At 44.9% G+C, this 20952-nt stretch overlaps 1 protein-coding gene across 5 annotated transcripts in view; it reads left to right on the forward strand.

Moving 5' to 3' along the window:
- The window catches only part of MTOR (mechanistic target of rapamycin kinase), a 125498-nt gene that overhangs the window by 67566 nt on the left and 36980 nt on the right, over positions 1-20952 (forward strand). For all 5 annotated transcript variants that reach the window (XM_082380942.1, XM_082380945.1, XM_082380943.1 and 2 more), the window contains 2 exons: positions 10974-11049; positions 14062-14201. In XM_082380942.1, the coding sequence (XP_082237068.1) occupies positions 10974-11049; positions 14062-14201 (216 nt within the window). The remainder of the gene's footprint in view (positions 1-10973; positions 11050-14061; positions 14202-20952) is intronic.

Genomic DNA, 20952 nt, shown 5'->3' on the forward strand with positions numbered 1-20952 from the left:
TCCATACTGTTTTCCATAGTGGCTGCATCAGTTTACATTCCCATCAACAGTGTAGGAGGGTTCCCTTTTCTCCACACCCTCTCCAGCTTTTATTATTTGTAGACTTTTTTTTTTTGAACACTAGTCCTTTGGGGGTTTTTTTAGTATTTTTTTAAATTAATTAATTAAGTTAATTTTGGTTGCGTTGGGTCTTCGTTGCTGTGTGCAGGCTTTCCCTAGTTGCGTGGAGCAGGGGCTACTCTTTGTTGCAGTGCGTGGGCTTCTCATTGCGGTGTCTTCTCTTGTTGCGGAGCATGGGCTCTAGGTGCATGGGCTTCAGTAGTTGTGGCATGCAGGCTCAGTAGTTATGGGTCGTGGACTCTAGAGCATAGGCTCAGTAGTTGTGGCGCACGGGCTTAGTTGCTCCGCGGCATGTGGGATCTTCCCGGACCAGGGATCGAACCTGTGTCCCCTGCATTGGCAGGCGGATTCTTAACCACTGTGCCACCGGGGAAGTCCCTTACTTGTAGACTTTTTAGTGATGGTCATTCTGACCAGTGTGAGGTGGTACCTCATTGCAGTTTTGATTTGCATTTCTCTAATAATTAGCAATGATGAGCATCTTCTCATGTGCCTATTGGCCATCTGTATGTCTTCTTTGGGGAAATGTCTATTTAGGTCTTCTGCCCATTTTTCGATTGGGTTGTTTGTTTTTTTGTTATTGAGTTGTATGAGCTGTAAGACACTTTGAATTGTGTCTGACACATAGTCTATATCTAGCAAATATTAAGTAGTATTGATATTTAGGTAATCGATTATCATTTCATCAGAAAAACCTCCCTGCCCACCTGAAACTAAAATAAGTCCCCTGTGCCATTCTCCATCTCTGTGCTCTGTTTTCTTCATGGTGTTTACCTCCACAGCACTTATTACCATTTGTGTTTTGTATATCTACTTCACTGACCTATAAGCTCTGTGAAAGCAAAGACCATACCTGTCTTATCTACCATAGTAGCTCTAGCAACCAGCACTTAGCACAAAGCCTGAGACAGAAGAGATACTGCATTGGGACTTGTCAAATGAAAGAATGCATTCCCAGCAGGAGGTTCTTTTCTCCTAAATAAACATCTGACATGGAGACTTAGAGTCTCTCTCCATGGTCATTGCCAGTATTTTTATCATGGTGAGTTCTTCATTGCAGGGGATTGCCTTCTCTCCTGCTTTAACATTTTCTTCCATAGATTTTAGTCACAGAATCAAAGACAGTGAGAACTGGAAGAGTTGAGATCATTTGGTTCAGTCTTCTTTTTTTTAACCAGTAACTTGAGGTAGCATCCTGATTGTATGATCACTTTGTATCCCTGGAAACCATCGATTTGCATTTCACCCCTGTTTCTTTACATATGAAGATGAGTGAGAGGGCCATAGAGCATTGTGGTAGGGTTTTGTACCCCCCCAGCCCCCCACCCCCGCCGTTGATTCTGGAGGCCTGTATGAATGGCATATCCGATAACTTGACCCTGCATCGACCTGTTGGTTAACCCTCATCACGGCCTGAGGGCCCACATGCAGCAGCTCATGTTGAAGACAGAACACAGAAAGTAACATGTCATATCTCTGGGCAGCTGTATTCCCTGTAATTAATCCAGGAACCCAACAAATCTTGTCTGTCTCCAAAGGGAAATCAAACACCCATTACATTGCAATTGCAAAAAATCACTCTTATCCAAAGACGGATTCCTGCCAGGGTGCAGGACAAGATTTCAAGTCCATGTGCAGTTGCCCTGGGACTGAGGAGCTTCCCTTCAGCCTGGGTCTTAGCCTCCCTGACTTAGGCAGCACTAATGGGAAATGGCCTGTAACTCTTGGAGAATGTTAAAGAAATTGAACCAGTTTGTGCCTGAGCAACCAATTAACAGCGAGGGTGACTGGGCTTTACAGCCGCCAGGCAAGGGGCTAGATGGACGAACAAACCCACTCTGTGTCTGAATTCTAAACACACGTTCCCAAGATGTCTCTGTTGTGTTGCTTGGAAGTATGAGCCCAGCTTTTACAGTTGTTTCCAGGCTTCCAGAAAAGGTACACAGTCTTGTTCTTTTCCCGCACCTCTGCTGGAAGAGAAAACGCTCTGTCCAGAGGGGAAGGATTTGCTCAAAGCTTCGCACTTCTCAGTAAAAACACATTCCAAACGTCTGGACTCATGCTGCCTTCAAAAGTGCCAGTGTGCCTCGAGGAATCCGTACCCCTGTAGAAAAGCTCCAAGCAGCAAAGAGTGGGCAGATGGAGGAAACCCCTGTGTAGCCCGAGCACAAGCACAGATTATATCTTTCTTTTTAGCCCCATCTTTTTCTTTAATGCCCTCTTACATCCAGCCATTACCCAAGAGGCCAGGTCCCTCACCAGTCATCAGTAGAGCTTAAATTTATTTCTGGCTGCTCTAAAGACTTCTTACAGGTTCACTTTACAACAGCTTGCCTCTATAGAGCATCTTACAAACTCCAAGGAAAGCTGCTTTTCAGTGCAGAAAGCTGACCATGAGTGAGGAGTTGTACAAAGGGAAGAGTCCTGGGGTTTCTCCTAAAGCTGACCAAAAGGACAGAGGGTCTTTCATTGTAACCCAAGACCATTCTAAAGGGTGCCGCTTGCTGTCAGCCAGTAGTTAACCTCTGCTCCTCCACTGCATCTAGCTCACCCTCAGGAATGGCGGGAGATTTAGTGAGACCACTCTTACGGTGAGTTAGCAAAGCTGCTTCTGATTTTCATGTACCACTGCGGGGGGGAACAAACTGCTGGCAATTAAACTGGCTCACAGCACTCTGAAACCTTGAATTATAAGCTGTATCATGGTTTCAGAGCTGTTAAAGTGTACCTCTTAGAATTGATGAAATACGGTAGGTGCCCCATGGCCGCCTCTGACACAGTCTGTCCCAATGACAATGAAATGTATCCGTGGTGACACCATTGATCTCTCCAGATTCTTTTGGACATCTCATTGGCTGTGAATCTTGGTGCTTCAGTTACAGTATGTTATGGTCCTCGTCTGTCAGCTTTTCCTTACTAAAAAGGTAGGCATATTTTTTTCCTTTTCCAGATCCCAGAATGGTCATCAGTATTTCTACAATGTGGCCTAACTCCGTACTGGAGTACAAGGCCAGCGCACATCTGCTCACACAATTATAAGTGTGGAGAGTTCAAAGCTGCCAAGTCACTGGATGCCAGGTCATTTAATTTTTGTTTCCCAACTTCATCCACATAATAGACTAAGTCAGAGCTCTTGGACACGCAGAAGCCAAGAAATCAGGATTTTACCCAAAATTTCAACTCTATTTTGAGTCAAGGTAGTTGAAAATAAGCTTTGGGCTTCAGTCTGTCAGCCCTCCCCGCTTTGTTGTTTCCTGACAGCTTCTTCTTCCTGATCATCTCTCTTAGAGCTCTTCATTTCACTCTGGATATGAAGAAGCGGAAAGGAGGAGAAAAACCTCCAGGCATCACCAGAAAAGGAGCAGTGCTCATTGTCATAGAATAAAAAGATAATGGCCAATTTGTCAAGAAGTGTTGACAAGAAAGATAAAGTTGGCAGTAATTAACTGGCTGACATGCTGGGAGTGATGCGCCTGCCAGTGGCTCCCTAAATCAGCCACAGCCTTGGAAGTGTGACAGCCATTCATCATTTTTACAGCACGCCTCTGACAGGCCCCTGGATTGGAAACCCGGCCAGCACAAATTGTGTGCTTTGACACTCCGGGTCTCTGCGACCTCTCGGTGCCCGACGCTGGCTGTGCTGGGGAAGCCGGGCCCCGCATCCAGCCAGGAGGGGCCTGGAGGTGATGGGTGAACTGGGACCGCCTGCCCTGCTTGTTGCTGAGCTCTGTGCTCATCCTCAGGGAGGCCGCTCTGATTCCCAGGGCCGACCCTGCAGACGTCTACAGGACAGATCACCTGTGAGCAGAGAGTGTGGGCTCCTGCCGCGCTCCTGGCGCCCCGGTGGCTTAACTAGTGCTGCTCTCACCCAGCCACTAGGCTGCGCCCACGAGACGGGTTCGTATGTGCGATCCAGCAGCAGGGTGACATTCTTATGCAGCTGTTAAAAATAATTATGAAGACTCTGGATAAAGTAGGAAATCCCTGTGATATGTGAAAGAGCAGAATCCAAAACTGTATGATCACTCTAGCCAGCACTGTGTATAAAATATGTATTTATACAGAATATGCATGGGCAAAAGTAACATTCTCATATCGTGGTGAACTGCCCTCCCCCCAATTTTTCTTAATTAAAAAAAAAAAAGATATACTTCCCCCTACCAGTCTCGAAAAGATAGTTTTTGTTTCTCCTTTCCCTAATCTACACAGTTGTTAGCATTCTATCTTTTTTATTCTTAAGGCCCCACTTTCTCACATACAGATCTGGCAAGTCTTCTAGATATCATGACAGACGTGTCATTTACACTGTGAGCAGACAAAGGAAAGGGTGAAGACAAAGTAAGAGCTTATTATCCTTAAGCCACTGTGGTCTGAGACGTCAGGAACCCATTTGATTGTCCAAGGCAGTCCACCCACCTCCCTTGCACCAAATTTTTTTTGTCTTGGTGCCTTAGGTCCGTGAGGGTGCCAAGGACACCAAATGTCCCAGCTTTGAAACTGTCTAATGAGGCCAGCCTCCTTTTCTTAATATGTAGAAAAGGAGTAAATTTACTCTTCCTAAGTTTCTGAAGCAAGAAAGGAAAGTTTGACCTGCCAGACCCTGGGGTGCTATCTTCATGCCCTGACTGTGGCTTTAAGGGGGGGGACCCTAAGGCCTGCCAGTCCCCTTCGCTCTCCCTACCCACCTGCATTTGAATTGCCCCTCACCACCTTTCTCCGCTGCACATTTTGGATGTTCTCACGTTGCCTTCTGTCTTCACTGCTGTCCTGCTCGAAAAGAGACTGTCACACCCTTGAGCTCCCCAGAGTCCCAGGGGAACTGCCTGATGAAAAGACATCAGGGGACTTCCCTGGTGGCGCAGTGGTTAAGAGTCCGCCTGCCGATGCAGGGGACACGGGTTCGGGCCCTGGTCCAGGAAGATCCCACGTGCCGCGGAGCAACTAAGCCCGTGTGCCGCAACTGCTGAAGCCCGTGCTCCTGGAGCCCATGCTCCGCAGCAGGAGGAGCCCCTGCTCGCTGCAACTAGAGAAGAGCCCACGTGCAGCAATGAAGACCCAATGCAGCCCCCAAAAATAATAATAATAATAATAAATAAAATTAAAAAAAAAAAAAGACATCAGGGCCCCACCAATGCTGGATCTTCCTGGCTCTGTACAGGAATCAAGATGTTTTGTTTTTAATCATCCGTTGGACACAGAGCTAAGTCTTGCTGCTGGAAGAAGTGACAGGGATGGACAGAAGCAGCGACCGCTCTATAAGAGAAATAAGAAAGACTGCTTGGGGGGCTTCCCTGGTGGCACAGTGATTAAGAGTCCGCCTGCCAATGCAGGAGACACGGGTTCGAGCCCTGATCCGGGAAGATCCCGCATGCCGCGGAACAACTCAGCCCGTGCGCCACAACTGCTGAGCCCGCGTGCCACAACTACTGAAGCCCACACGCCTAGAGCCCACGCTCAGTAACAAGAGAAACCACCGCAATGTGAAGCCCACGCACCGCAACGAAGAGTAGCCCCTGCTCACCGCAACTATAGAAAGCCCGCGCGCAGTAATGAAGACCCAACGCAGCCAAAAATTAATTAATTAATTAATTTTTTTAAAGTGCATTAATTTAAAAAAAAAAGATAAAGTATCAGAAAAAATTCATAAAAAAAAAAAAAAAGACTGCTTGATACAGTGGTGAGGACCCAAAGCAGGGTCCATTTGGGCCTCGACTTGGCTGTTCAGGAGCTCCTCAGCCAGACCCGCCCAGGTCCGCTGTCAGCTGTGTTGCATGTGTCACCAGCCCAGCACTGAGGGAATTCAGAGAATTCTTACTTGACAGAGAACCAAATAAAATGTAGACTACAGTCTGCACTAGAAATAGGAGAGAGAAGGCCCAGAGCCATTTGGGAGGCAAGTGCATGACGTTCTCATAAATTCCTGATGGGAGCACTAGGAAAGCCTGAGTAGTCCCCCAGATGTGACTGCAGATGCTCCTCGTGTGACCGGCTTTCCAATGGGCTCCAGCGCGTGTTGAGTGATCCTGCATCACTCTGCTCTTAGTAGCCGAAGGTCATCAAGGCACCAAGGCTAAGAGATGAGGTCGATAACCAAGTGAGCCGTACCAGGAGGAATTACCAGGCCAGATGACATGGGATTTGACATCTGTCCAGAAGCCCATGGAGCAATGACTTAGGAAACAACACAGTTCCTCGGGTTTCCCTTCAGGTGGTAGGAGTGGCATTTGGATGCCAAGCCAGAGACCCTCCTATTGGTTTGCTAATGGGTCAGCGTTAGTTAGGATGTGGAGCAGTTAATGACCTGCCGTTTCTTCAGTCTCATCCTCAGTGAGACTGGTCACCACTTGCCTGTGAAAAGCACTGAGGAAAAGATTGAAGGGGCGAGTCATGGGGAAGTAAACAGTCCCCACTCCCAGCACTAGCTTCTCAGCCATCACTCTTGGACAAGGAACCCACCAAGGCAATAAGAAGCTCCTTCACGTCTGAGTCCCTTACTCAGCTTACACACTTTCCCTACGCCTGGAAAGAGAGTTTTGGATGTTGGAGAAAAGATGCCTGGTGTAATCTGTTTGGTGTAGGAGGCATTGAGGCCATATCTTATTCTTATTTGTTAATTCGACTCATCTCTAAAAAGTGTTTCCCTCAATTGCCAAGAATTTACCAGTTTCAAGCTCTTCAACTCAGCTTCCTTTAATAAAAATTAAATCTTGGAGTGAGGGAGGGGAGGTGGGGAATGAATGAGTGAATATGTCTGAAATAATTGCCTTTTCCCCTCTTGATATCCTAATTCATTGTGTTTTCCTGTCTGTCTCTCTTCATTGTATTTCTAACACCAGGTTTATTTGTGGGCTCTGCGTTTTATTCTGTGGGTAGGCAGCTTCTGTTTGCTCTGTCGACTCGCAACTATACAAGAGCTCAACTGGATGTTCTCACTGCGCAATGAAGTAGGATACAAATCTGCCCCGACACCCATGCCAAGACAGCACTGGGACGGGATCCACTAGCCTAGAAATTCTTGCGCCGCAGCCGTCTTTTCCTTCTGGCCTTGGTGAGCGTGGAGAGGAGACAGGCTGTCTGGTTGACCTGTCATCCTGTGCACTGTTGTCGTGGGCACGTTGCTGCCTAAGCCTCCATCTCTCTACACGTGTTCGTTAGCGTCAGTGAGCTCTGGTTTGTGTTGTTAAGCTCTCCTCTGCTGTTGGGCTGAGCTTTGAACAGTCTGCCCTTTATAAGCCTCCAGCATTAATAGGGAAAGACTCCGGGGCACACAAGGGAGCGTTTATTGAACGGGCTGTAGAAAACTCCCAGCTGCCCCATAAAACGAGAGCTCCTCATTCGGGGGCCTCTGGAGCAAAGGTGGTTTCTGCACATGAGCCACACGTACAGTCTCTCCCTTCAGTCTCATAAAACCACGTCTGAGTTTAAAAAGGGAGTATTTGAACAGACAGTCTTGTGTCACCCAAGCAAGCAGGAGACTGGGGCCTTAGTAGCTGGGAACTACTGAGTTTCCACAGAGGCTTATTCATCCCCGACTTTGCAGCCTGGGCTCTGTCTGTAAGCCTGGCAGCCTCGAACAAGCTGCCTCGGAAAAGCCCACTGTGGCCGCATGCTGACTGTCCTGCTGGGAGGCGTGGAGGCGTCGGCAGTGGCTTCTGAAAGGAAATAAAAAATAGGAAGCGGGAGCTTAGGGGTCAGAGCAGGGTGTTAGCCATGGTATGGGTGAGGAAGCTAAAGTGAAGGTGCATTACAGCTCCTTTTTCCCGTACAACAGATTATATACAGGGTTAGCTCATGGAAACGTCCCGTGCCGTGCTTTCAGTCACTTATTTTACACGTATTTGCTCAGGCCCAGTGATGCCGAGAGTAGACAGCTGACACGCTTCTCTCCCACTGCAGAGCTGTACCTTTAGTTATTACTTCAGATCCTTTTAATGGTACAATTTCGAAGGGAAAGGATGACCGGCTGGGCCACGGTTTCTTTATACGTAAAATGGGAGTGTTAATAATGTCCACCTCGTAGGGTTAAGATGACACGTATCAGCAGTAATCAGCATGGTGCCTGGCACCTACAGTGAGCTCTCAGTAAATTTAGGTATCTTTTTGTTGTTATTATAATCCATTGCCTCCCGTGATGGAGTGCCAGAAGCCGTGGAGGAGGGAGAAAAAGTTAAGGTCCCAAACAAGATGGTAGACTCTCCTGAGCACCAGGAGAACCTCCAGAGCCTCGGCCCCTGCAGCTGCGTTCTCCAGCAGCCTTGTAGGCACACACGGGAGACCACACGGAAGGAAAGAAGAGAGAAATGCATTTAGGGAGGAAGTTCTATAGGAAAGAAGAATGCAAACAGGGAGGAGGAAAGAATAAACAGGATGAGAACAGCTGGTTAAGTTGAAATCTCTCCTCTCTGAACAGTCGAAAGTAGGTGCGTACAATCTCCTTTACTTTCAGGTCCTCAAACCAGAACTTAATTTATCAAAGGGACCCTTTCTGTCTGCTCCCACTCATTTTTCATGGGTTTGTTTTAGTCCATTTAGTCAAAGTTGTCATTTTTCAGTGACTGTCCTTACTGCTGGACAAGAGCTTGTCATGCATCTCAAGGTGCACCCCCGGTTTTCCTGGCCATTGATCGAGGCCTGGTCAGTGTGGGTCCGCAGTGAGCCCAGCCCCTCTTTCCTTCCCACGGGGCTCTGTCTGCATCCTCACCTGCTTGCACACATATTCAAGCGGGAAGTTCTATGCAGGTGACTTATGTGGACTTTCTCTTAAAGGAGTTGGGGCCATGTGATGAGTTTTCTTTTTAAGTTTGCAAAGCTGTGTTGGTCTGTCCTTAGAGGAGGTATATCAAAACCATAGCAACATTAAGGTAAAATTTGTATTTCTCCTCTGAGGTCTCTAGTCGCAACTTCCTGATTTTGATCAGTTTCTTGTAAAATTCTCCTTTTTATGTATAACAAATGGGAGAGTGGAGGGGGGGAGTGATTTTGCTTGCTTTTGTTTTTGTGTTGCTTTATTCCCCAGAGTGAGGCAAGTTTTGGTAATGTTTATAATTCATTCTTGAAAATTAGAGTATGTTCCAGAACATAAGATTGGAAGACAGCTATTAGAACTCCTGGACTTTTATGTCTGATTCTTAGAGTTAACTTCTTTTGGTTCAGGCAAGGAACACTTTCCTTATCTTCCTCATCAGAACACTTTACACTCCTACCAGGGCCATCCCAATAGTCCACATTAGGACTAAAAATAATACATAGACTATATCATTATATATAGTTACATATGATATATTACATATTTGAGTATAATATAATATATAGAATATATACTGGCTTTCTTTTTTCCAGCCTTCTTATGCTTCCAAAATCTTTATTTGGGCTCAAGGAACTGGATTATCACAAATCTGTACCCAGTAATATTAATTATTAATACGGTTTACCCAGCCCCACGTGAGTGAGCAACAAAGCCGAGAACCTGACTTAGAGGCCAAGAGGAATGGGAAACTGCTTCACAATGAGCATGCAGTGGAATTAGTCCCTTTGGACTTGGCTTTTCATTCTCAGCTTAGAAAAACTCTCATAGGGCTTCCTAAAGGAAACCATGATGTTACAGCTTCACTTTGAAATTAAAAATATTTCTGAATCCTGCGGAGAACATTTGGGCTCGTGGCTTTGCTTGGGACCCACACAGAAGCACCAAACAGTCCGCCCAGTAGATCCCACACAAGGTTGCCCATCTACTCCTGTAAATAAAGGAGAGGGATGTCTGTGCAGTTACTTTCGCCTCTGGTTGCAGAGCCTGGAGCCTTGAGCTTGGACGCCCAGTCTAGACTGCCAAGTTGGTCTGTCACATTTTGCTCCCTGCCTATGAACAGATGTCGTCGTCGTTGTCCTGTGGTTTTCTCAAGCCTGCTCCCTCCCTCTCTTCCTTCCTTCCTTCCATAACTCAAGCTTATGTTTAGTGTTGGGTTAGTTGCTGCTTACCCTCTTACATAGGTCCCTATTGGAACAAGGGTCTGAGCCTTGCAGCTCCCCTACTTTCAGGACCTCTTCACAGCCTCTCTGATGAACCAACTTCAGGCAGCAAGCCTTCCAGCTTTCCTGCCCAGTTGCCCCAATACACTTAACAGTTCTCCAGCCCCAACTGGCCATATGCTGCCCACAGATGACATCAGCAAAGTTGTGTGTTGTTATGAAAAGCATCTCTCCACCAGAGAGACCAGGCAAGTGACTTGGGATGCGGTCCCTTCACAGCCTGCTGCAGAGGGAGGGCATGGTCTTTGAAAAGGGACTAGGGAAGTGTCTGAATTTCAAAGAGATGGGCCCCGTCAGGGGAGCAGTCAAGACTGTGGCTGGGTTCTCTGTCATTGACGTGGATGACCCAGCCTCAGTGCCACTTCTTTGTCACCCACAGAGCCTGATGGTTTTTATTCATTTTGGTTATTCTTATCACCAAGGGCAACTGATGAGAAGAAGTAAGAGTTAAAAGTTCAGAGGTACCTCATCTGGTTGTGTTCTACAACAGGAACGGTTCTGGAGCCAGGGTTTCTAGTTAAAAAACAGCCATGTGCTGCCTGACGTATGATATCTGAGAGGAAACCAGTCCGCTGCTTGGAGGAAGAGCCCCAGAGCAGGCAAGGCCTCCTGTCCACCAAATGTGGCCCCTTCAAAATTAGGAGTATGAGATCAAGATGAAATCATTCCGGCCAAGCTTTCTGGGTGGTGATAGATAACTGATGCTCTTTCTACATCTGTAAGACGTTGTCCCCAGCCTGCTGGTGAGCCATCTGCCCACAGATGACCCTGCGCCTCCCACCCTCTGGCATGCTGAGCGTAACCACCTCTTCCTTTTGTTTTCCCAGCATTAATAATAAGCTACAGCAGCCAGAGGCAGCTGCCGGGGTATTAGAATATGCCATGAAACACTTCGGAGAGCTGGTAAGTTGCCTCATTCCTTTTAGAAGAGCAAGAGGTAGCCACCTGGCTAGGGAGGCACTAAGCCACGACCTTGAGAAAGTTACTTTCCTTTTCTGTTTTTTTTTTGCCAATTGTTAAAAATCTGATGCTGACTTACCTATATCTTGAGGTTGAAGGAGGCAGTGGCTGTATGGAGTGTATTCAAGCTGAACAGAGATCGTGAGGGCAGAATCTAAAAAACAGTAATAACTTGTATTTATCAAACTCTCAGCATGCGCCTAGCCCTTTGCTATGTGCTTTATGTACTTCATCTAATTCAGTCCTCACAGCAACCCTTTGAATGTGTACTATTGTTATCCCGTTTTACAGATGAGGAGACTATGGTCCCAGCAGGATAACAACCTTACCTGAGCTGACAGAGTGAATAAGTGGCAGAGCCAGGACTTGAACCCCGGGCAGTCTGGTGTCAGAGGCCAGGTGTTTAACCCTGACCAGAGTTGTCTTTGTGTCATCTGTGACAGCTAGCATTGCCACTGGCCCATAGTTAAGGCTCAGTACCTACTTCAGAGGAAACCATGGGTAATTCTCCAGAAAAAATATGCCATAATTTATACCTGATATTGAGGGATTGTTCCATTTCATTATTGCTTATATAGCTTCTTGCCTCCTGCCATCTTTGCCCAACCGATATTAAAATGATTCCGTTACTCTCTGTAGCCCTGGGAGAGTGCTTTGGTAACTCCCAACCATACATAAGGCATCGACTTAATCAACTTAACATTGACTTCCTGGAAGGTCAGGAAGTTCTGGGTCCATATATTTGATGAGGAGCCTTTTATTACTCAAGTAGGTCACTTACTCCGGTCTGCCTTAATCAAGAGCCCAGTGTGAAGAAACGTGACTACTTCACGGGCTTTTGCCTTCTACAAGGGCTGGTCAATTGGACTGAAACCTTTCAGGGAATATTTTGCCATCTTGAGCACGTATCTGTGACTAGACTAAGAAAGCATCTCCAGATGACAAAGCAGAAGGGACTGTGTCTCGTCTGTCTTTGCCACAATCCTTGTTCGCAGAGGGAAGAAGGTCAGCAAAGAGGGCACTTCATGTACTCCACCCAGAGATGTCCTCTCCTGTGATATCCTTAGCGCTTAGACCGCAGCAATTGAAACAAGGATTCCACAAACATCTGGTATTCAGGCGATTTTATACCCCAGTGGCTCAGAGTGCCAACCTTAAATGAAGAGTTCCCCCGTCTCCAGGTTCTAAAGGTGGCCATTGCTCCAGGATGACTGCTAAACCTATGGTAGATTTTCTGTTATATTTAGGTGGCTGAGTCACATTACGCTCGACAGTGGTTGCTTTTTCTTGGCAGGGCCTACGCTTTCTCAGCACAGTTTAGGTAACAGCAATCTCATTAGAATTTTGTGTGATTCATTGCTTAAACCTTATAGTTTCTGCGATCTGTTGCAATTCAAAATATCCTGCCCCCTACGTGACCCGCTCCATACGCCGCTCCCCCTACTTTCTGCTTGTTCATGCTGAGTGTGTGCCATACATTAGTCGTGAGCCTTTCTTTTCCACCCAGTACAGAAATTCAAAATGGGAAATTTACCAGTGTTACTTTTTAATTTCAGAGTTTTTAATTGTACGGCCTCTGCAGTCACTGTTTTCTCTGTAAGTTTTTGCTTTCATATTTAGGCATAGTAGAGCGGCATGATTCTAGACGAGCTTGGGAAATGGAGCTTAGGTGGTTTTACCCTCCACAGAGTCCGTTTTGGCAAACCTCATTGTACACGGACATTGGGGAAAGGGCTGTTGTGGCCGCAGAATTAGGCCAGGGGAAGCAGAGGGGGCTGGCTCTGCTGAAGACACACGAGGGGAAGCAGGCACAAGTTAGCTACCTAAAATAGAAATGACCTCCTCACAGAGGTTCAAGAAGAAAAGATTCTGTCAGAGAGCTTAGCACAGTAGCTGTTAGTGTACGTGCTGCTCAAATAAGAGTTTCATTTAGAAAGGAGAGGAAGGTAATGGGGGAAGCAAATGTGGGCCCTGCATTGTATCATACAAATTCCACTGCAGGATCGTACTGTTGTTAAATAAATCCCTGGAGAGCCACTCCCCTGGCCCAGTAGAGAAATGGTCATTTACCAAGCTGGTGATGAAGGAGCCCAGAAGACAGACTGAGGTGGAGGCAGATGGAGGGCAGACAGAGACATAAAACAGTCCCCGGGCCATTCAGAGAGCCGTAGTCTGCAGCTTCTAGACTGCAGCAGCGCTCATTCACGTGGCCGACACTGAACTGCAGCGTGGCGCGCCATCTGCCGGGTAATGGAACCCGTCCTTTGGCCCCTGCCGCTGGTAAAGCTGCCAAGTGCTAAGCAGGAGGGAACATTGGATGGGAGACTCTAGAAGAAGGGAGGAAGGTTTTTCCAAAGAATTTTAAGTGGCAGTATTATATTGTATTTTAAATTATTATTTCCTGAAAGTTTTAAAATGCATTAAGAAACGCAGAGAATCGAGAGCTTTTAAAAAGCGAGTGGTTTTCCTCCAGCAAATATGCAGATGTGGCCTGGTCTTTCTGGCCTCATCAGGAAAGCAGCTGCCATCCCTGCCATGTGGCCCACTGTCAGCATTCCAGCAGATCGAGGCCTTGGCATCCTTATAGGAGCCCTGGTCGGGGCTTCCTGCCGTCCTAAATGATTTCCCCTGTCCTCATATCCCCACATGCTGGAGTTCTGCTGACTCCTGTGTCTGGGCTGGAAGTGATGGGGGGAAAGCATGGCCTGACATCTGCTCTCAGATTATCCCAGGGTTGTTCCATCACTGTGCCAAGGAACCAGCATTCCCACCGTCACCAAACATACCTCCGGATATTCTGAAGTTCTTTTCAGGCAAAGCCAAGGCACACTGTGATGGGTGAAGTGTCACGCATACAGCACGGCACACTCGGGAAAGAGAGTCTGTGGATTAAAAGAAATGCACCCCTGTGTTCTCTGTGCCTCCCAACAGTCCTCTTTCTTTGCCACTTGGCAGGAGATCCAGGCTACCTGGTATGAGAAACTGCATGAGTGGGAGGATGCTCTTGTGGCCTATGATAAGAAAATGGACACCAACAAGGATGACCCGGAGCTGATGCTGGGCCGCATGCGCTGCCTCGAGGCCCTGGGGGAATGGTAAGCTGTAGCGGGATGTTGGCCGAGTTGCATTTGAAATGCTTCTCCCAACCAAGAGTTCTCATCTAAGACTCTCATTTTTGTTTCACTTGGTTATTTTCCCAGGAATCATCTATCACTTTGGAGTGTTTCTCTCTCTGTTCTGTCTCAGTGCTAAATAGAAAGACTCTTTTTTTCTTTCTTTCTTTCTTTTTTTTTTAACTTAAACTTTGTAATGCTCTGGGACAGGACAGGTGTGGGTGTGCTCCTGAGATCTACATCTATTTTCTGTCTGCCTCTTGACCTTGACTGACTGATGAAGACTTCATATTCTTACTCTGCAACCTTGATTTCTTTTCTTTTCTTTATTACCTCTTGCTAATGATTTTAGGAAAGAAGAACAGATGACTGCTTTCTTCAGGTGCTTCACCTTTATTGAGTGCTTACTACGGGCTCAGCACTATGCCAGGCTCCAGAGATTAAAAAAAAAAAAAAAAAAACCACAAAAAAAAACAAGGCCTCCTCCTTTGTGAGGCTGATGAGACAAGCACGTTGCAGGCAGTTACTAGAGCCTGAGAGCCCAGGGACAATGAATGGTCTGAGCACACAGCTCTGAAAGACCGAAGTGGGGAACGGGGTGATCTTGCAGTTCTCCCTGGAGGAAGGCCTACGGTTGGGAGACAGGCGAAGGAGAATGGGGAGAGGGAAAGGGTATGCCAGGTAGAAGTGACAGTAATGCTTGATTTAGAACACTTGCCTGCATCTTGGCCTGGGGAGTTGTTAGGGGATGTTAAAGGAAAAATGGTGTTCCTGTTCCGTTTTCCAGCATCAAGTGCAGGTTTTTAAAATAGCTGAAACAAAATGCCATCCTGCACTCATGAACTAGTTTAACTACAGTTTTTGTTTTGTTTTGTTTTGTTTTTAATCAGTCATCGATTTTATACACATCACTTTATACATGTCAATCCCAATTGCCCAATTCAGCACACCACCATCCCCACCCCACCGCAGTTTTCCCCCTTGGTGTCCATATGCCTGTTCTCTACATCTGTGTCTCAACTTCTGCCCTGCAACCCGGTTCATCTGTACCATTTTTCTAGGTTCCACATACATGCGTTAATATACGATATTTGTTTTTCTCTTTCTGACTTACTTCACTCTGTATGACAGTCTCTAGATCCATCCATGTCTCAACAAATGACTCAATTTCGTTCCTTTTTATGGCCGAGTAATATTCCATTGTATATATGTACCACAACTTCTTTATCCATTCGTCTGTGGATGGGCATTTGGGTTGCTTCCATGACCTGGCTATTGTAAATAGTGCTGCAATGAACATTTGGGTGCATGTGTCTTTTTGAATTACGGTTTTCTCTGGGTATATGCCCAGTAGTGGGATTGCTGGGTCATATGGTAATTCTATTTTTAGTTTTTTAAGGAACCTCCATATTGTTCTCCATAGTGGCTGTATCGGTCTACATTCCCACCAACAGTGCAAGAGGGTTCCCTTTTCTCCACACCCTCTCCAGCATTTGTTGTTTGTAGATTTTCTGATGATGCCCATTCTAACTGGTGTGAGGTGATACCTCATTGTAGTTTTGATTTGCATTTCTCTGATAACTAGTGATGTTGAGCATCTTTTCATGTGCTTCGTGGCCGTCTGTATGTCTTCTTTGGAGAAATGTCTATTTAGGTCTTCTGCCCATTTTTGGATTGGGGTGTTTGTTTCTTTAATATTGAGCTGCATGAGCTGTTTATATATTTTGGATATTAATCCTTTGTCCGTTGATTCGTTTGCAAATATTTTCTCCCATTCTGAGGGTTGTCTTTTCGTCTTGTTTGTGGTTTCCTTTGCTGTGCAAAAGCTGTAAAGTTTCATTAGGTCCCATTTGTTTATTTTTGTTTTTATTTCCGTTACTCTAGGGGGTGGATCAAAAAAGATCTTGCTGGGATTTATGTCAAAGAGTGTTCTTCCTATGTTTTCCTCTAAGACGTTTGTAGTGTCCGGTCTTACATTTAGGTCTCTAATCCATTTTGAGTTTATTTTTGTGTATGGTGTTAGGGAGTGTTCTAATTTCATTCTTTTACATGTAGCTGTCCAGTTTTCCCAGCACCACTTATTGAAGAGACTGTCTTTTCTCCATTGTATATCTTTGCCTCCTTTGTCATAGATTAGTTGACCATAGGTGTGTGAGTTTATCTCTGGGCTTTCTACCTTGTTCCACTGATCTATGTTTCTGTTTCTGTGCCAGTACCATATTGTCTTGATTACTGTAGCTTTGTAGTATAGTCTGAAGTCAGGGAGTCTGATTCCTCCAGCTCCGTTTTTTTCCCTCAAGAGTGCTTTGGCTATTCGGGGTCTTTTGTGTCTCCATACAAATTTTAAGATGATTTGTTCTAGTTCCGTAAAAAATGCCATTGGTAATTTGATAGGGATTGCATTGACTCTGTAGATTGCTTTGGGTAGTAGAGTCATTTTCACAATGTTGATTCTTCCAATCCAAGAACATGGTATATCTCTCCATCTGTTGGTATCATCTTTAATTTCTTTCATCAGTGTCTTATAGTTTTCTGCATACAGGTCTTTTGTCTCCCTAGGTAGGTTTATTCCTAGGTATTTTATTCTTTTTGTTGCAATGGTAAATGGGAGTGTTTCCATAATTTCTCTTTCAGATTTTTCATCATTAGTGTATAGGAATGCAAGAGATTTCTGTGCATTAATTTTGTATCCTGCAACTTTACCAAGTTCATTCATTAGCTCTAGTAGTTTTCTGGTGGCATCTTTAGGATTCTCTATGTATAGTATCATGTCATCTGCAAACAGTGACAGTTTTACTTCTTCTTTTCCACTTCGTATTCCTTTTATTTCTTTTTCTTCTCTGACTGCCGTGGCTAGGACTTCCAAAACTATGTTGAATAATAGTGGTGAGAGTGGACAACCTTGTCTTACTCCTGATCTTAGTGGAAATGGTTTCAGTTTTTCACCATTGAGAACGATGTTGGCTGTGGGTTTGTCATATATGGCCTTTATTATGTTGAGGTAAGTTCTCTCTATGCCTACTTTCTGGAGGGTTTTTATCATAAATGGGTGTTGAATTTTGTCTAAAGCTTTTTCTGCATCTATTGAGATGTTCATATGGTTTTCCTTCTTCAGTTTGTTAATATGGTTTATCACATTGATTGATTTGCATATAACGAAGAATCCTTGAATTCTTGGGATAAACCCCAATTGATCATGGTGTATGATCCTTTTAATGTGCTATTGGATTCTGTTTGCTAGTATTTTGTTGAGGATTTTTGCATCTATGTTCATCAGTGATATTGGCCTGTAGTTTTCTTTCTTTGTGACATCTTTGTCTGGTTTTGGTATCAGGGTGATGGTGGCCTCATAGAATGAGTTTGGGAGTGTTTCTCCCTCTGCTATATTTTGGAAGAGTTTGAGAAGGATAGGTGTTAGCTCTTCTTTAAATGTTTGATACAATTCGCCTGTGAAGCCATCTGGTCCTGGGCTTTTGTTTGTTGGAGGATTTTTAATCACAGTTTCAATTTCATTACTTGTGATTGGTCTGTTCATATTTTCTGTTTCTTCCTGGTTCAGTCTTGGAAGGTTATACCTTTCTAAGAATTTGTCCATTTCTTCCAGGTTGTCCATTTTATTGGCATAGAGTTGCTTGTAGTAGTCTCTTAGGATGCTTTGTATTTCTGCGGTGTCTGTTGTAACTTCTCCTTTTTCATTTCTGATTTTATTGATTTGAGTCCTCTCCCTCTTTTTCTTGATGAGTCTGGCTAATGGCTTATCAATTTTGTTTATCTTCTCAAAGAACCAGCTTTTAGTTTTATTGATCTTTGCTATTGTTTTCTTTGTTTCTATTTCATTTATTTCCACTCTGATCTTTATGATTTCTTTCCTTCTGCTAACTTTGGGTTTTGTTTGTTCTTCCTTCTCTAGTTTCTTTAGGTGTAACGTTAGATTGTTTACTTGAGATTTTTCTTGTTTCTTTAGGTAGGCTTGTATAGCTATAAACTTCCCTCTTAGAACTGCTTTTGCTGCCTCCCATAGGTTTTGGGTCATCGTGTTTTCATTGTCATTTGTCTCTAGGTATTTTTTGATTTCCTCTTTGATTTCTTCAGCGATCTCTTGGTTATTTAGTAACGTATTGTTTAGCCTCCATGTGTTTGTGTTTTTTACATTTTTTTCCCTGTAATTCATTTCTAATCTCATAGCGTTGTGGTCAGAAAAGATGCTTGATATGATTTCAATTTTCTTAAATTTACTGAGGCTTGATTTGTGACCCAAGATGTGATCTATCCTGGAGAATGTTCCGTGCGCACTTGAGAAGAAAGTGTAATCTGCTGTTTTTGGATGGAATGTCCTATAAATATCAATTAAATCTATCTGGTCTATTGTGTCATTTAAAGCTTCTGTTTCCTTATTAATTTTCTGTTTGGATGATCTGTCCATTGGTGTAAGTGAGGTGTTAAAGTCCCCCACTATTATTGTGTTACTGTCAATTTCCTCTTTTATAGCTGTTAGCAGTTGCTTTATGTATTGAGGTGTTCCCATGTTGGGTGTATATATATTTATAATTGTTATATCTTCTTCTTGGATTGATCCCTTGATCATTACATAGTGTCCTTCCTTGTCTCTTGTAACATTCTTTATTTTAAAGTCTATTTTATCTGATATGAGTATAGCTACTCCAGCTTTCTTTTGATTTCCATTTGCATGGAATATCTTTTTCCATCCCCTCACTTTCAGTCTGTATGTGTCCCTAGGTCTAAAGTGGGTCTCTTGTAGACAGCATATATATGGGTCTTGTTTTTGTATCCATTCAGCAAGCCTGTGTCTTTTGGTTGGAGCATTTAATCCATTCACGTTTAAGGTAGTTATCGATATGTATGTTCCTATGACCATTTTCTTAATTGTTTTGGGTTTGTTTTTGTAGGTCCTTTTCTTCTCTTGTGTTTCGCACTTAGAGAAGTTCCTGTAGCATTTGTTGTAGAGCTGGTTTGGTGGTGCTGAATTCTCTTAGCTTTTTCTTGTCTGTAAAGCTTTTGATTTCTCCATCAAATCTAAATGAAATCCTTGCCAGGTAGAGTAATCTTGGTTGTAGGTTCTTCCCTTTCATCACTTTAAGTATATCATGCCACTCTCTTCTGGCGTGTAGAGTTTCTGCTGAGAAATCAGCTGTTAACCTTATGGGAGTTCCCTTGTATGTCATTTGTCATTTTTCCCTTGCTGCTTTCAATAATTTTTCTTTGTCTTTAATTTTTGCCACTTTGATTACTATGTGTCTCGGCATGTTTCTCCTTGGGTTTATCCTGTATGGGACTCTCTGCGCTTCCTGGACTTGGGTGGCTATTTCCTTTCCCATGTTAGGGAAGTTTTCGACTATAATCTCTTCAAATATTTTCTCTGGTCCTTTCTCTCTCTCTTCTCCTCCCGTGACCCCTATAATGCAAATGTTGTTGCGTTTAATGTTGTCCCAGAGGTCTCTTAGGCTGTCTTCATTTCTTTTCATTCTTTTTTCTTTAGTCTGTTCCGCAGCAGTGAATTCCACCATTCTGTCTTCCAGGTCACTTATCCGTTCTTCTGCCTCAGTTATTCTGCTATTGATTTCTTCTAGTGTAGTTTTCATTTCAGTTATTGTATTGGTCATCTCTGTTTGTTTGTTCTTTAATTCTTCTAGGTCTTTGTTAATCATTTCTTGCCTCTTCTCAATCTTTGCCTCCATTCTTATTCCGAGGTCCTGGATCATCTTCACTATCATTATTCTGAATTCTTTTTCTGGAAGGTTGCCTATCTCCACTTCATTTAGTTGTTTTTCTGGGGTTTTTTCTTGTTCCTTCATCTGGTATATAGCCCTCTGCCTTTTCATCTTGTCTATCTTTCTGTAAATGTGGTTTTTGTTCCACAGGCTGCAGGATTGTAGTTTTTCTTGCTTCTGCTGTCTGCCCTCTGGTGGTTGAGGCTATCTAAGAGGCTTGATGGGAGGCTCTGGTGGTGGGTAGAGCTGACTGTTGCTGTGGCGGTCAGAGCTCCGTAAAACTTTAATCCACTTGACTGTTGATGGGTGGGGCTGGGTTCCCTCCCTGTTGGTTGTTTTGCCTGAGGCAACCCAACGCTGGAGCCTACCTAGGCTCTTTGGTGGGGCTAATGGCAGACTCTGAGAGGGCTCACGCCAAGGAGTACTTCCCAGAACCTCCGCTGCCAGTGTCCTTGTCCCCACGGTGAAACAGAGCCAGCCCCCACCTCTGCAGGAGACCCTCCAACACTAGCAGGTAGGTCTGGTTCAGTCTCCCCCAGGGTCACTGCTCCTTCCCCCGGGTCCCGATGCGCGCACTATTCCGTGTGCGCCCTCCAAGAGTGGGGTCTCTCTTTCCCCCAGTCCTGTCGAAGTCCTGCAATCAATTCCCACTAGGCTTCAAAGTCTGATTCTCTATGAATTCCTCCTCCCGTTGCCGGACCTCCAGGTTGGGAAGCCTGACGTGGGGCTCAGAACCTTCACTCCAGTGGGTGGACTTCTGTGGTATAAGTGTTCGCCAGTCTGTGAGTCACCCACCCAGCAGTTATGGGATTTGATTTTACTCTGATTGCGCCCCTCCTACCGTCTCACTGTAGCTTCTCCTCTGTCCTTGGACGTGGGGTATCCTCCTTGGTGAAGTCCAGTGTCTTCCTGTCGATGATTGTCCAGCAGCCAGTTGTGATTCTGGTGTTCTCACAAGAGGGAGTGAGAGCACGTCCTTCTACTCCGCCATCTTGGTTAATCTC

The sequence above is a fragment of the Balaenoptera borealis genome (genome assembly GCF_965194805.1).
Source record: "Balaenoptera borealis genome assembly, chromosome: 1".
Lineage (NCBI taxonomy): Eukaryota > Metazoa > Chordata > Mammalia > Artiodactyla > Balaenopteridae > Balaenoptera > Balaenoptera borealis.